The 15209-nt window shown below is 45.2% G+C and overlaps 1 protein-coding gene across 8 annotated transcripts; it reads left to right on the top strand.

Moving 5' to 3' along the window:
* Positions 1 to 152: 152 nt before the first annotated feature.
* Positions 153 to 13817, top strand: Tex35 (testis expressed 35). 8 transcript variants are annotated; one of them, XR_010044361.1, is made up of 9 exons: positions 153 to 270; positions 994 to 1152; positions 1410 to 1478; positions 2797 to 2853; positions 3729 to 3788; positions 7661 to 7725; positions 7934 to 8123; positions 8381 to 8508; positions 8798 to 8855. XR_010044361.1 is itself a non-coding variant. In XM_063239669.1 (9 exons), the coding sequence occupies exons 1-9, from the start codon at positions 235 to 237 to the stop codon at positions 8856 to 8858; spliced, it is 741 nt and encodes a 246-aa protein (XP_063095739.1). In that variant the 5' UTR covers positions 153 to 234; the 3' UTR covers positions 8859 to 9050. The 8 variants fall into 8 exon arrangements, 6 of the variants coding, with proteins under 6 accessions (XP_063095739.1, XP_063095738.1, XP_063095736.1 ...); XR_010044362.1 differs by having other exon boundaries at positions 8795 to 8822; XM_063239669.1 differs by having other exon boundaries at positions 8465 to 8508; positions 8798 to 9050.
* Positions 13818 to 15209: the final 1392 nt, after the last annotated feature.

Raw genomic sequence — 15209 nt, 5'->3', positions numbered from 1 at the left:
GAGACCCTGTGGCTTTCAAACTTGGCCCGAGCCCCACATCTCAGTGGCTGAGACATGCAGACCCAAAGCTGTGGTGACACTCCAGGTTGGCATTGTGACCTCAGCTGTTCCGCACATAAAGAGGAAGTCACCCACCTCTCACTTTGGCCCGTAAGTTACATAGGACAGTGGGCTGGTCCTGGGGGCTTTTGTGGGGTGGTGGGGAATCTGAAGAACACCCTGGCTTCTACCATCATGGCCAAGAGGGCAGACCTGAAGAAGACAATCCTGGTAAAGGAGGAACACTGCTGGATGATGTGGGGCCTCCATGAGCTCCTATGAGTAGAGATGGGGTAGGGAGGACACTGAGCATGTGCCAATATTAGTACATGTGCTGCTGAAGCCAGCTCGAGAAGGTGCCAGCAAACCTCCCATATATTGTTCTCTATTCTGAGCATAAGTGGGCTCTCAGCTTGGAGTGAGTGTGGGATGGATGCCCATGGGGCATTCATGGGGTGGGAAGGAAAAGGCCTCCACTGACTCCCCCTCTATAGCACTTCCTGCTCCTCCGACTACTCACAGCTCCATGCCACATACCTACCTCCAATTGGCAGCCTAAGGTTCAAAATAACTTTTCTAGATAAATCTACTAAGCACATCTATGTCATAAACAAGGAAAGGGAGGCTCAGAGGGACTAACTTACCCAAGTTGTCAAGCAAGGAAGAAAGAACAGCTGAGATTGGGACCTGGTCTATCCCCCAGGCCCACACCCCTGGAACAACCTGTATCACACTCCCTTAGAATTCTTTCACTCCAGGTTCCTCCACCTGCTGAATGGGCAGCCCTCTGCTCATTAGGACAACATGACCAGTTGAGCTGTCTCGAAACAGATCAGATGCTAGGAAATATATGGGTCTGTGCTCAAGAGCAGCTAGAGAGCAGGGGTGGGGTGTGGACTTCTTGCAAGGGCTGGATGCTATCTTCCCCCAATCCTAATGCTTCCTCTCTCTTAGCACAAGAACTACAAGGCCGTTTGCCCGAAATTGAAGCCAGAGACAACCAAAGTAAGAAGCGTTTTTGTAGCCATGCCAACAGACAGGCCTGAGATCCGTGGGGAGATGACTTGGAGTCAGGGGTCATTTTCTGTTCCTGGTGGCCAAGATCTCTCCCAGGTGCGAGGTTGCAATGAGAGAAACAGGTTCTTTGTTCTCAGAGACCTTCATGCTAGTAACCAATCAGATACATAAGTGGAACAAGCTGAGCTCCAAGAGGGAGGAGGAGAAGAAACCTCTGCAGAGGGAGGGCCACCGGCTTTTGTCTCTGTCACTGTCCCTAGGGAGGGACAGAAACTTGGAGGGTTCTCTCCTGCCTCTGCAATGCCGCCCTCATCTGCAGTTTCCAATGTTCTGTGTTTCTGTTTCAATCACAGACATACAATTTCAAAGAAGTTCAACACAAAGGGCCGTTTGCCAAAACAGGGATGACACAGGAGTTAAAGGTCAGTGTGTGAGCTCAGGGCTGACGGGCTCTGACTCCGGGGTGGACGCGGCACTTACGGCCTTGAGACTTCATTCTCTCTGTGTCCTTTTTATTCTTTTATTTTGAAACCATTTTAGACTGTAAAATTTGGGAGAAATAGACAGCGAATACTAATGTATTCTATACCCAGATTCCTCAAATGTTGGCATTTTATCATGGTTGCTGTATTTCCTCTGTCTTTCTCTGCATATACACACACACCATCAGCCCTTTGTATCCATTTGATTCAACTAACCTCAGATTGAACATATTTGGAAAAAAATTATGTCTGTACTGAAATTTGTGTCTGAACATGTACAAAATTTTTTCTTATTCTCTGTGCAATGCAGTATAGCAGATACCATTTACATTGTATTAGATATAAGTGATGTAGAGATTATTTAAAGTACAGGAGAGAATATGCACAGGTTATATGCAAATATTATATCATTTACATAGAGGATGTGAGCATCTGTAGATTTGGGTATCTGCAGGAGTTCCTGAAACAAACCCCCTCAGATACCTAAGGGCAGCTGCATGACTTCCTATTCCAACATGTCCTTTTCCTAACACTGAGAAGGGATTAAGACTGTCTCTCCCCTTCCAGGGTGTCTCTGATACTCTACATCATGGAGGGTCATGGAACCAATTGTCCATGGATACCAAAGGATGACTGCATGAACTATTTGAGAGTAAATTTTTACCAGTCTTCAGCACGTATTTCTTAAAAACAAGAACCTTCTCTTACGTGTTCATAGTAGAATTTTCAACACTAGGAAAGTAACATGGATACAGTACTGATCTGTAGACTTTATTTTCATCTCACCAATTGTGCCACTGTGTTTTTCATTTAAAAAAAAAAAAACTAAAACAAAGAGAAAACATACTTTTGGCCCAGGACTTAATCCAGGATCGCACGTGGCTTCTAACTGCTATATTTCTTCATTTTTCTTTAATCTGTAATTGTTTTTTACTCTTTTCTCAGGACATTTTTAAAGATTACAGATCACTTATTTTGCTGAATGACCCCTAATTTGGATTTGCCTGATGTCTTAGGTTGTAGGTTTAGGGCAGCCTTCCAAAGAAGTGATGATGTGCTCTTTCCCGTGCATCCCATTGGGAGACCCACGATGTCTGAGGTCCCCTGACCACTGTCTTAGCATCCTCTCCTCCTTATGGAAGTTTCCCTCTGTCCCTTTTTGGAAGTGCCCCCAGGATCTGTCCTTTCTTCCCATGAAAAGTTCTCTTCCATCCAAGATTTTTGTTTACTCCCTCTTTCCTTCATTTCCTTTTCTCAGAATGAACTCAGAGAGGTGAGAGAAGAACTCAAGGAAAAAATGGAGGAAATAAAACAGGTAACCAGGCCAGCACTCAGGACTCTGAGGCAGGAGGATCGTTGCAAGTTCGAGGCCAGCTGGGCTACAAAGTGAGCTCAAGGCCAGCCTGAGCTGTATAGCGACACCCTGTCTCAAAAAGACAAAAGACAAAAACGTAACAGGATAAAGTTTTATGTAATATATAGAGAACATACAGCTTCAAAAAATGCAATTTCTAACTTTTAAATGTAAAAGGAATGATGAATGGCATATGAAAAGCAAATCGACTTCACCCCTTAGAGTACTTATGTGTTAAGCACATTTAGATATTCATTTCTTACTAGTTTGATGCCTAAACCCCATTGTTGAATGACCAGAAGTTCCCTAGGACAGTGGGGGCAAACCTCTGCCTCCATTGGGTGTATATATCACTGAAAGCTCTAAAAGGTTTGTTATCACTGGCTGGATGTTGAGGTTGCCTGGTGTTAGCTCTATGGTAAAGCTGAGTGAGGGGTTGACATGGGATATGAGGGCTGTCAGGAACCCACTGCGTCCCCCTCCCTTTGGCGAGCAGCATGGCACGAACCCTTGTTTCTAGGACACAGGCCACCCATGGCCTATTTAGGGGGTAGGAATAATCAAGCAAGACCCGTGTAATTGTGATCCGAGCTTCATCTACAAGCCTTGTAAGAGCCCCAGCCAAGCCACGCCAAGCCTGGCAGTGGAGTGACCTGACAGTATACACACTGCAGTCCTCACATAGACTCCTGGAAAGAAATGATTTTAACAGGACCTTATTAGTCCATGCCAGCGGTACAGCTGCCACTCTTTGCTTAAAATGCCCCAAGGATACCACACTTGACTTCAGCAATATACTCTGTGCTTTTATCAAGTATACTTTTCTTCCTGATTAGATAAAGGACATAATGGACAAAGATTTCGATAAGCTTCATGAATTCGTGGAAATTATGAAGGTAAGGCTTCACTGAATGCCTTCCGTTGGTCAGTGCCACATTAGAAACTGTGAAAGAGATGCTGGGCCCTGCCCTCTAGGTGCTTATAACATGGTAGGAGACCCAACCCCCACTGCAAGAAATAATTGCAAGCACAATTGCAGGCAATTAGGGATTTAGAGACCCAAGTAGTGAATGTGGGCTAGAAAAACAAGAGAAGTCCTTCTGGGGAAACTGAGTCAACCGAGCCTGGAAGATTACATTGGCAACTTAACACAAATCTAATAAAAAGAAACCCAGTAAGATCAGTTGTTTTTTTAACAAAAACAAACAATACTAGATGATAATCTGGATCCTATACAGCGGCTCAAAAACTTCTTAGTGTATTTCAGAATCAACCAGAATACTAACAAAGAAAATGGATCCCAAGCTCATGTTTAGACAAAAATTGGGCCCTGTGTATTTTGGCCAACCTCCCCAGGTAAAAGTTTGACAGCCACTGATGTAGAAGCACGAACAGGTAAAAGCCGATGCTAGACATTTTTCAAGAGTTATAAGGGGGCACTACCCCTACCAGATAATTAAAATTCATTCTAAAGCCACAGTGTCTATCAGGGTAGAGCTCAGGGATACACAGATAAACGCAGGAGTGGGAACAGGCACCCCTGTAACAGCCTCTCTGCCAAGGATGCACTGAGAGCCCCACATGAGGACTTGCTATCCAGCCTAGAGAGACTAAATAAAACTGTCCCCGAGGAGTGCAGCTGCTCACCACTCCATAAGAGATTGGTGGAGAACCAGGTCCTGCCGCTCAAGCAGTACCATCAACTTGGCTGCATTAGGATCTGCTCAGGGTGAGTTTTGGCCCTTCTCCCCCTAAACCCAGGCTGTACCCCATAATAACGAGGCTGGGAACTTTGGGGGTGAGGTCAAAGCACTAGTAGTTTTTCAAATTGCCCAGATGATTCCAATATATGCTCAAGGCAGAGAATCACAGTTCCATAAAATTTTAAATATGATAAAGGCAATGTTCTTCAGTATATGTGAGAAGGAAAGGAATATGTAATAATATTAAGAATATTTCTTGCTTGCATGAGGAAAAAGCAGTTCAGAGCACAGCAGATAGAAACAGTCCATAAGGAGAGTTTAAGAAAAGCCAATTAAAAGTTATAAGTAAAAATTTAATTGGATATTCTAAATATAACTAGAAGAAATCAACTACTTCTAAGAAGATAGGGATATATTTAACTATAAATAAGTTATATCAGGCATGGTGGCTCTAACCTGTAATCCCAGGAGGCTGAGGCAGGAGGATTGTTCCAAGTTTGAGACCAGCCTGGGCTACAAAGTGAGCTCAAGTCCAGCCTGAACTGCATAGCAAGACCCTGTCTCCAAAAAAGACCAAAAAAAGAGTTATACTACTAAGTTTTTTTTTTTTTTAAAGGAATACAACGAGCTAGGAGTGGTGGCACACACTGTAATCCTATCACTTAGGAGGCCAAAGCAGGAGGATTGCCACCAGTCTGGGCTATGTAATGACTTCAAGGCTGGCCTGAACTACATAGTGAGGTCCTGTCTTTAAAAAAAAAAAAAAAAAAAAGACAAAAGAACAAAAATAGACAAAACCACCATACACACACAATTTTAAAATAATGGTTTGGGAAATAATTTTGTAAAAACTGGTAAATACAAAGAAAAAGCTTTTATCCATAATATACAGAGCTCACTAAAATTAATGAGAAACAAATAGGAAAACAGGCAAAGACATGAACAAAAAAGAATATAACTGAAAAGCAGTAAGTACGTGTAAAAAGTTTTACCTCAGGGCTGGGGATTTAGCTCAGTGGCATAAGCGCCTGCCTTGCAACCGTGTGGTCATGAGTTCGATCCCTGGTACCGGCAAAAATACAAACAAAAAAAAAAAGTTTTACTTCATGAATAGTCAAATACATGTGGGTGAAATGATAATTGTCACATTCAAACCAGCAAATTTTAACTTTATGAAAATTATATGGTGAGTCAGAAATGCTCTTACACTCTTGACTGGAGTACAAATTTGTACAAACTTGGAATGTCGTTAGATAATAACCATCAAGAAATATACAACTTTTAAATTCTATTTCTCAGAATTTAATGTGTGAGACTAATTAGAAATGCCAGTCCAAGTATACATTAAAAATGTTCACCACTGGATTAAATATAATATTTTGGAAATAACCACAATTTTCAACAATAGAGGACAGCCAAGTAAATTCCGGTGTACCCACATAGCGTAAGTCAGGAACTATTAAAGACAGTGTTTGTAAAGGGTGCCTAAAGAATTAAAAAAGCAAGACATAAGTAAACATCCACTGGCCAATCTCGACTAGGTGGGAACAAAAGTAGGTTAGGAAATACACACACAGGAAAAAAACTGGCAAGACAAGTACCAAAGGGGGCAAGAAGCTTGCTTTCCTATATGTATGTCCTTGTGTGTTACCCAGATTTTTCTGCAGAGGGCACGCGGTGCTTTCATACTAGAATGCAGGCGCCTTAAGCATTTCGCGAGTGAGCAGGGCCAGGTGTGGAAAGGCACGGAGGAGGCTGTTTCAGGGGGGACAGCTGGAGCGCGGCAGGAGGCAGGAGGCAGCCGAGAAGAGGGTCCGCTGGGGGAACTGGAGAAGCAGAACTGGCTGGGCACAAAGTCAGCAGGTCGTGAAGGTCCTGCGGAGGCCTCCACAGATGCTTAATGGCAGAGCGCGCTGGGAGCAGCTGGCTGCGCCCGGGTCCGGTGGGAGCAGGAGGGACTGCGGGCCCTGGTGAGGACAGCTGGGTTAGGGTAGGAAGAGAAGGAAGGGTAAATCAGAAGGATGCAGGAAAGCAAACGTAAGAGCTCTCGGTGCCAGATTCCATACCCAGAATGAAGCCAACAGAGTGAGGCAAGGCAGGATGCCACCAAAGTCGTCATCTGGATGGTTGGAAGGGAGTGGTGACAATGACAAGAGCACTGGGAAATACAGGGAACAGGAGATCAGGCCGATGCATTCTGAGTGTGCGGTGGTAAGACGTAAGGACACAGGACACTGTGACTCTGACACAAGCCAACTAGACACTGTGGCTAAAAAAATTCTGTTCAACACCTTTCCTAAAATTTAAAAATGTTTTCAAAGTATTATCTGAAATTATCTTTCCCCAAAGAATATAATTTCTTAATTTTCTACAACAGATTAAACTGGGTCTAGCTGTTTCACTTTTTATGAAAATTACTTTTAATGAAGTAAATGATTTTCACTTACATTTTATAATTGATCTGGATTTTCCCCCATAACAAATATCATCAGTTATAACTTCTGCCACCTTAGACTGCATCAATTGCATTATTTAGCTTCCCAAGGTCAAATTTTATAGATCTAACTTCTGCCAAGAATTTTTTTTTTAATCTTTCAGTTCTTTGTGAACAGTAAGCATGCCATGTTACTACAGTGACTGTCAATTTTACCTTGTGTCGACCGTTTCTGCCAGGGCTGGGTAAAAATTAGAACACACAAAAATATAGGCCAGGGTCAGAACATAAGAATTAAGTGTCTCTGGGGTACAAGATAGTTTTCTTGCTCTTACCATTTTATAAGCATCAAACCAAAGCAGCTATGTGTTTCCCATCTGAGATCAGTGTCTGGCTTTTCACTCACCCAGAGGCCTTGGATAAGACCCCTAATGGCTGCCTGTGCTTTGGTCTCACCACGGAACGGGGCTGTCTTGGAGGGAAAATAGGTCCAGGAGGGTCATGGAGAGTGGCCAGCAGCCACTTTGGTCACGTCTTGAGAAGATTCTTGAGGAAGTAAAATGCAGAGAGAGAGAGAGAGGCTCAAAAACCCTTAACAAGGAAGGTTGTAGTCTTGAATTCTCTCTTGAAGGAAATGCAGAAGGATATGGATGAGAAGATGGATGTTTTAATAAACATACAGAAGGACAACAAACTGTAAGTGTAACTTGGACCCATCACTCCTCGTCCCTAAAGCGTCTCCCTCCTCCTCTTTGCTGAATTCCCTCAAGATTCAGAAGGAATCAGACTCCTCCAGGAGTTGTGGCTCCTGCTGCCCCGATGGCTTGGAGCTGAGGCCTTCCATGGCCACCTGTGCATTGACAGAAATTGTCTCCCCAACTTTCCACCTCTCCCTCCTCCCCAGCCCTCTTCAAAGAGGATCAAGGGACCATCACGACCACAGGCTGATGGGAATGACGGACATCGACCCCCAGCTTAGGCTCAAAAGAGTGGACAGAGCGAATAGAACATCGTTGCCTCTTCACAAGATGATGGAACCGCAGAAACCAAAAAAGGACCCAATGGATTCAGTCCATCAGTGCAGGAGCTGCTGTGTAAGTGAAGCCTGCCTGAGCCCAGCTCTGGTCCTGGAGCTCTGGCTGCTCTGCCCCGCCCTCTCCTACGCTCTTGCCGTGGAAGGAGCTGACACCAGCCCACACCGCTGGCCCTTGGGCGCCTCCCAGACTGGAGCCCTTCCTTACTTGCTTTGCCTCCTATTCCTGTGGCTCTTCCTAAGCCACGACCGTGTAGCACTTGATCCTGGTTGTGCCTGCTTCCAAATTCCACTGTATTATTCTGTCCTTTCCTATAGCAAGGCTTGATGAGGTGCCCAGCAGGTTGGCCACCTGGGACCAAGGAAAAATGACCTTTCTTGTGCCGTTTCTGTCCTCTGCAGGAGAAATGTATGTTGTGTGCCTTAAAGACCAACTACAATCAGGGGTAGGTAGATCCATACAAGAAGTGCCTCATCTCACTGGGTGTCTTGTTATCCCAAAGGGAGTGTGCCTTCTCGTCAAACCCCCACCTGTGGTTGTGCAGGGAGTAGGGATATTAGTGGACTCTGCCACTCAGCACAACCACTCAGTCATAGAGGACGTGGCACCAGGAAGGAGGACTTGGGTGGCCAAGCCTGAGGCTGCTCCCCAGAAGTTCCCATGGTGGGGAGGGCGCCCCACCAGCTGCAGACCTGACCTTGCCTCAGGGTCTTGCCTTTCTCCCCACCTAGCAGGAAACTTTCACACCAGACCTGGGAATCGTCTTCACCATTGGCATCTGGGGCTGCCTTCTGATGTATCTGTGCCTCTTCCCCAATAAGATGGAATATGTGCTTCCAACGTAGCGTGGCTGCAGAGTCCACCAGCAACTCTGCTTCATCCTTTCCCCACTCCCTGAGCTGTACCATAAGGATTTGCTACCCTCTTTAACACCATCCCTACCCAGGCCTCCACCCTAAGATTAAAAATCTCCTTTTAAAGCCACAAGGAGTGTCATCATTTTGAATACTAGTCCAAAATTTGGATGTGCAGGATGTTAGTAGTTTTGTTCTAAATCAGCCCCTCTCTGCTTCCTGATGAGTCAGTCGGAGGGTGCATCCTAGTGACCATGGGTCTCCCCAACTCTGTTTTCCTCTGTTCCACCTGGTCCGTGAAGATCTCAGCTCAAAGTCTTTGGAGGCAGCAGAGATCTCGGGTGCCAGTGTGTGTGGTCTCAGAATATTCCCCATGGCTCTTACCCCTCCTCCTCACATTCTCAGCTCCTGCAATCTGCACGGAGCCTGGACATTATGGGTGATTCCCATAATGTCCCAGGAACTCCCAGGACTTTGTCTGATCTACGGTGCTCCCCTCTGAAGTCTTATCAAACAGCACTCAGATTCCTGCTGCTCAGAGGAACTTGGGCTCTGGGTCTCACCTTCCTCTCCTCTTTGAAGCTCTCCTGTCTTCCTCCCTTCTAAAGGAATTGCATCCCCTTGACAAATTGGGAAGGAGGCAGTGACCTTCTAGTTCCTCTTGTCCCCTCTGTCTCTGCCCCTAGTCCCCTAACTAGGGGAAGATGGAACTTGTGGGCTAGGAATCAGAGGAAAAAGAGAGGTGGAGAAGACATCTCAGTACTCTATCATGCCGCTGATCCGATTCTTTGGCTTCAGCTTGACAGAGGATGAATAAATAGGATTCCATATTTGTTTTACACAAGCTCTTTCCTTGTTTATCTGTCTGCTAAGTTGGCTGCTTCTACTTTTAGATAGTCCAATAAACTGGTCAAATTCTTAATGGAAGGAACAATATATTTGGTGCTTCAGATACACATTTGAAAAGCAAAAACCAAAACATACCATAGGCCTTACTCTAGAGAAGTTTATAGTTTTAAGAGAAATGACAAAAATGCATCACGAAAATGTACACTGTAAGTAAATAAGTACAAATAGCATGTAATGAGAGTAGAAATGGATCAGATATGAGGAACAGAGCAAGGGTGGGTGTAGCCCTATATTTTTTGTTGTGGCTGCAACAACTTGATGGTATAAGACAACAAGAAATGAATGTTCTGGATTAAAAATCGAATTGTCAGCAGCTCTGCATTCTTTCTGGAGGCTCTGGGAGACTCTGCCTCTTGCCTTTTCCTGCTCAGCAGGCTGCCTTGGCTCCTGGATCCCTCACTTCTTCAAAGCCAGCCATGGCTTTGAGGCCATCCTGAGCCTGACTTTTCTCCTCTTGCTTCCACTCTTAAGGACCCGTGTGATGACGCTGAGCTTGAGTGGGTAATCTAGAGTGTTCTCCTTTTTTAGGGTTAGCTAATTAGGAACCTGACTTCCTCTTTGCCGAGTAACATAGCATATGCACAGGCCCAGGGAATTAGAACATGGGGATCCTCGGAGGACATCGTTCTGCCTACCACAAGAGACTTCCCAGGCCTTGTTTATTGCCACTGTCTTCATGACTTGACTCAGAAGCAACCTACAATTCTGTCATTAGTTATGACTAACCCACACTGAAGGAAAGAGTATATTAGAGTTCTAAAACAAAGCCACCACCCCACAGAGGAGGGCATTGTCCCCGGGTGTGTGCAGGTTTGGTGGCCTGTAAGGATGGTTCTCGATCTTCCAACGCAGCAGTTGTTTTGGATCCTGGTGTTGACTCCTGAGACTCCTGGCTTCCTTGGCTCCTGTTTTTGCAGCCCTGTCTTCTTTTTTGTCTCTCTGTTATAATGGTCTTCTGCTGCCTTAAGCGGTATGGGCTGCTGTAACATAATACTGTAAACAACAGAACTCTTGTTTCTCACAGTTCTGCAAACTGGGAAGTCTAAGACCAAAGCACCCACAGATTCAGTGTCAGCCTGTCCCTGGTCCACAGGCAGCGGTTTCTCACTGTGTCCTCACATGGCAGAAGGAGAAGGGAGCGTTCAGATCTCTTCCATAAGGCACTGATTCCATTCATGAGGATTCTGCCCTGAGGCCTGGTCACCTCCCAAAGTCCCCCTCAGCTTCTATCACCGTCCCCTCCAGGAGCATCTGCTTACATGTCAATGCAGACAACCTCTGCGCTTTCCGCACACCCTTTTACTATTTCCATAGGACCTAATTCTCTTCTTTCTTGAAAACTGAGGAGAGAAATCAACACCATAGTCCCAGAATGAATGCATTGTTCATTCAGTGAATGATTATGTAGCATTCAATCAGTCTTGACCCTTGAGAATCAGAAGACCAAATCCAAATTAACACAGGCCTTCCTGGAAGACATAAACCAAATTTCAGTCTAGAGTCTAAATTAATTAATTAGTGAAGAAAAGAAAAGTGGGATGGAACAAAAGAGAAAGTCCACATGACCTTAAAATCCAATCCCTGGTCCTGTCCTTCAAGTTCGGAAAGAATAGCACATTTTGCTTAAACGAGTATCCGTCATCACAACTTGATTAATTATAAGATGCTTTTTCCACTCATTTTCTCTTTAGCATTCATCTGCCATCTTCTTACTCCTACCAAATAAGCCAGCTGAGAGGGAAATGCAAATTTGAGAGAAGCTAATGTCAACTTTGCTGTAAAGAATGGATTTAAATAGTGGTCCCAAGTCTCTGTCAGATGACCCCCAAGCCTTGGACTCAAGCCCTGACCTCCCACCTGAGCTTAGATCTCCCTATCTCTGAGCCCTCACTATCTTCTCAAACTCAACCCAGCCAAAAGTAAACTCCTCACCTGTTTCCCCACATCCCTTTTCTGCCTGACATCCTGACAGAGGTCCTTGCCCTTGCTCTGCTTCCTGACAGATGGAGCACAGGAGGATCTCTAGCCGAAGGCTGGACCATGATCCCCATAAGGGTTTTATTCAGCCCATCTGTCTGCCTGACAAACTTAGCACCAGGCAGGTGAGAGGAGCCCTGAGGTGCTGTGGGGCTCAGAGCCCCTCCTCTGAGCAGCCAAGCCCTGCTGCATCCCTCCCCCAAAGCTCTTTGGGTTATTTTAAGGATTTCTCAGAATGTGAGGAAAGTACTGATGACAGGGCTGGTAATGGAAATTTCTTTCCTCTTGAGAGGATGAATCTTGGACAGCTCTTAGGGCCTTCCTGGAAGAGCTGGGAATAAGAGAAAGTGATGTATGTTTCCTCAAGGCAGGCTGCAAACAGTTCATCGATTAACCTCTACTTCTGCCACTCATTGAGTGTGTAGATGTGGAAAATATTCCCTATTTCTGCTACTGCTACTACTTGACCATTCAAGTTTGACATTTTCTCTCTCCTTCCCGTGGCAAATGAGCTAGCAAGTCCCAGGGAAACTTTATAAGATTCCCAGATCCCCCTCATGTAGACTCAAGTCCAAGCTCTAAGCATCTGGATCTTGATTACTTGCCCTAGCTTCTGACCCATTCCTCTCAGCTCCAGTAGTCTCTACTCAGGCCCGGAATCCATGCGCACACCACTTCTAGCTACGGCTTTCAACTCTCTAGCCCATCCTCTTACTCACAAATCTTCAGCATCCATTATTTACGGAGTAACATCTATTCTCTTTAGCCTGTCATTTAAGACCATGCGTTTTTAATCATACATTTCTGAACTTTTCTCCTCCATTCCCATCTATAAATCCTGCCCACCTGTGACCTTCACCATATCCTTACCTGTGCCCTCCTTATTCTTTCCCCTCTTTAAAGACTCCAGACCTCTGAAGGATTGTCCTCTGTCTCCACACAGCTCCTCAGAGTCGTGGTAAGTAGGTCAGTTGGCCACTTAGAGACATTTCCCATCCTTGTACTCTTTCTAACTTGCATGTATCTGTCCTGTGCATACAGGTGGTCAGTTTCCAGAGATGGTACATGTCTTCTTCCTTGGCATGAAGGTCAGAACTCTGTACTCAGTGGTGCTCAGGAAATACTATCTGCCACCCTTGTATGGCCTAGCGGGTGGAATTCACATGTCAGCCTACTTCGCCTTCTCTCACACTCCCAGAACTTACAATCTTGCCATCATGAACATGCTTGAGAGGTCACAGCATCCTAGCAGTGATTTCTTCCTGCTTGGATCCCTCCAGGATCCAAGTTTTGCAAAGATCCCAAGAAAACTTCCCAAACTATACATACTTTCAGCCTAGATTAGGTTGGGAAATACATGTAAGTGATTGTGTCACGTACTCAGATTAGCTGATAGGATGAGGACATTTTCTCCCAATCTAAGTAGATTTAAAAATTAAAAGAGGCCATGGAGAAGTAGTCACCAGGGTCAGCTGAAGCACTGTTTTCTCCGTGCAAATGCTCATGCAGCTCTGAGGACTAAGCAGCAGTGGACAAACTCCCCCTCCCCTGACCACCCCTTGACCCTTCCTAAGCTCACCCACCCCAGCCCCACATCACCCAGCTCAGGGGCAGCAGGACAGAGGGGTGTGTGAGACACATTTCCCTGACAGTCAAACAGCTGTTGAGTGTGCCCTTGGGGAGGGATCCTCAAGGAGCCACAGAGATAATTTCTGCTAACACTTTGTACTGGCCAGCTTTGCTGACAAGTTTGCTCTTTTTCTATAGATCTCAGTGTCACCTTAGGTGGAACGTGTGGTACTTAACCGTGTCTCTTCTCCACAGGATGCCATTCTTGTCCCGCATACACAGTTGAGGAGGGGAGTTCTCTCCTGTCTGGGACCCCATTTTTTTGTGCTACATGATCTTAGCCTTCTGGACATATGTAGGACTTAAACAATTGGATCAAGATTGTTATCCAACTCAATTGGCTTCCAGAACTGAGAGCTGGGGATTCAATTAAAACAAAGCAAAACAAACCTGCTGTGATAACAATGACAAGATCAGACTTGCTATTTCTTGAGTCAAAGGCCTTCAACTCACAGTCCCAGTTTCCTGACACTCTGGCCAACTCCAACCACAGGCAGGCCTGCAACAAGATGAATTCACATCTACTCTAATTTAAAAAGTAAACAAATGACTTGTAGCTGTTTTGAAAAGAGGAAAGATGTGTGTAGTAAGAAATTACACAATAGGAAAATGTAAATATGCTGTGTGGACTAAGACTGGCTATTGAAGAGATAGGAGGGGGCCCTTGTAACACAGCATCTCACATGTGTGACGGTGTCCATTGGTAACAATGAGGTGCACCTGGCTCACCTCAGTCATCCACAGGTTACAGGTGCTGGGGCCCCAGAGAAACACAAGCGTGAGTCATTTGGGAGCAATTAGAATGGGAAGGCTGTGCACAGGAGGAAGCCACTGTCCCCATTCCCACCACTGCCATGCCTCTGACACAACGCACACTCACAGATCCTAGGCACGGGCCAGCCCCAGAGGCGGGTGGGTGTGGGCTCGGGCATCCACCACGTCTGACTGGGGCCGACAGCAGTTCCCTTAGGCTTGGTCTATATGCCATTTCAGACAGTGCTATACTGAATGAAGAGAAATTGAAAGCTTTTCTTCTGTGATCAGGAGCAGGCTGTCCACTTTTGCTGCTCCTGTTAACATAGTGCTAGAAATCCTAGCCAGTGTGACGAGACAGCAAAATGAAATAAAGACAGCCAAGTAGGAGAGGAAGTGAAACTGTCTCTGCTGATGCCAATACTTTTTTGGTGAGGGTGGGGGTGGTACGGAGTTTGAATCCAGGTCTTCACACGTGCTAGGCTGAGCTACATCTTTAGATGTTGACATTAACTTTTAAAAGTGGGGACCAAAAACAAAGTGTGTGTGTGTGGGGGGGGGTCAGCTAGGGGTGATGAGTTTGGTCAGAGATGAGCAACTCTGGTATAAGGCTATCCCATACAATCATTCTGAAGGACAATTTTGGCAACATCAGATGCCTGCCAAGACATGAAAACATTGTAGATTGGGACCTGGGTGTGGTGGCACGCATCTGTGATCCCAGCACCCTGAGAGGCTAAAGCAGGATGGCAAACCAGTGCTGCCGGGGTAACTTAGCGACTTAGTGAGATGCTGTGTCAAAACTTTAAACGTCTACAAATGACTGGAGATGTAGTTTAGTGCAAAAGTCCTAGATTTACTTCTCAGTACTGAAAAAAAAAAAAGATTACAAGGTTACAAGATTAAATATATATTTAAAATCAGAAGATAAACGAATACCAGATAGTTAATTAAATTGTTCTACACCCATAAAACGGAATGCGCTACTGACATAAATATTATATTTCACTGAAATATATTCAAT

The sequence above is a fragment of the Cavia porcellus genome, unplaced genomic scaffold, assembly GCF_034190915.1.
Source record: "Cavia porcellus strain 051 isolate PalLab524CR breed Dunkin Hartley unplaced genomic scaffold, mCavPor4.1 scaffold_29, whole genome shotgun sequence".
Taxonomy (NCBI): Eukaryota; Metazoa; Chordata; class Mammalia; order Rodentia; family Caviidae; genus Cavia; species Cavia porcellus.
The sequence above is the reverse complement of the archived record's forward strand: the minus strand, read 5'-3'. Positions and strand labels throughout refer to the sequence as shown.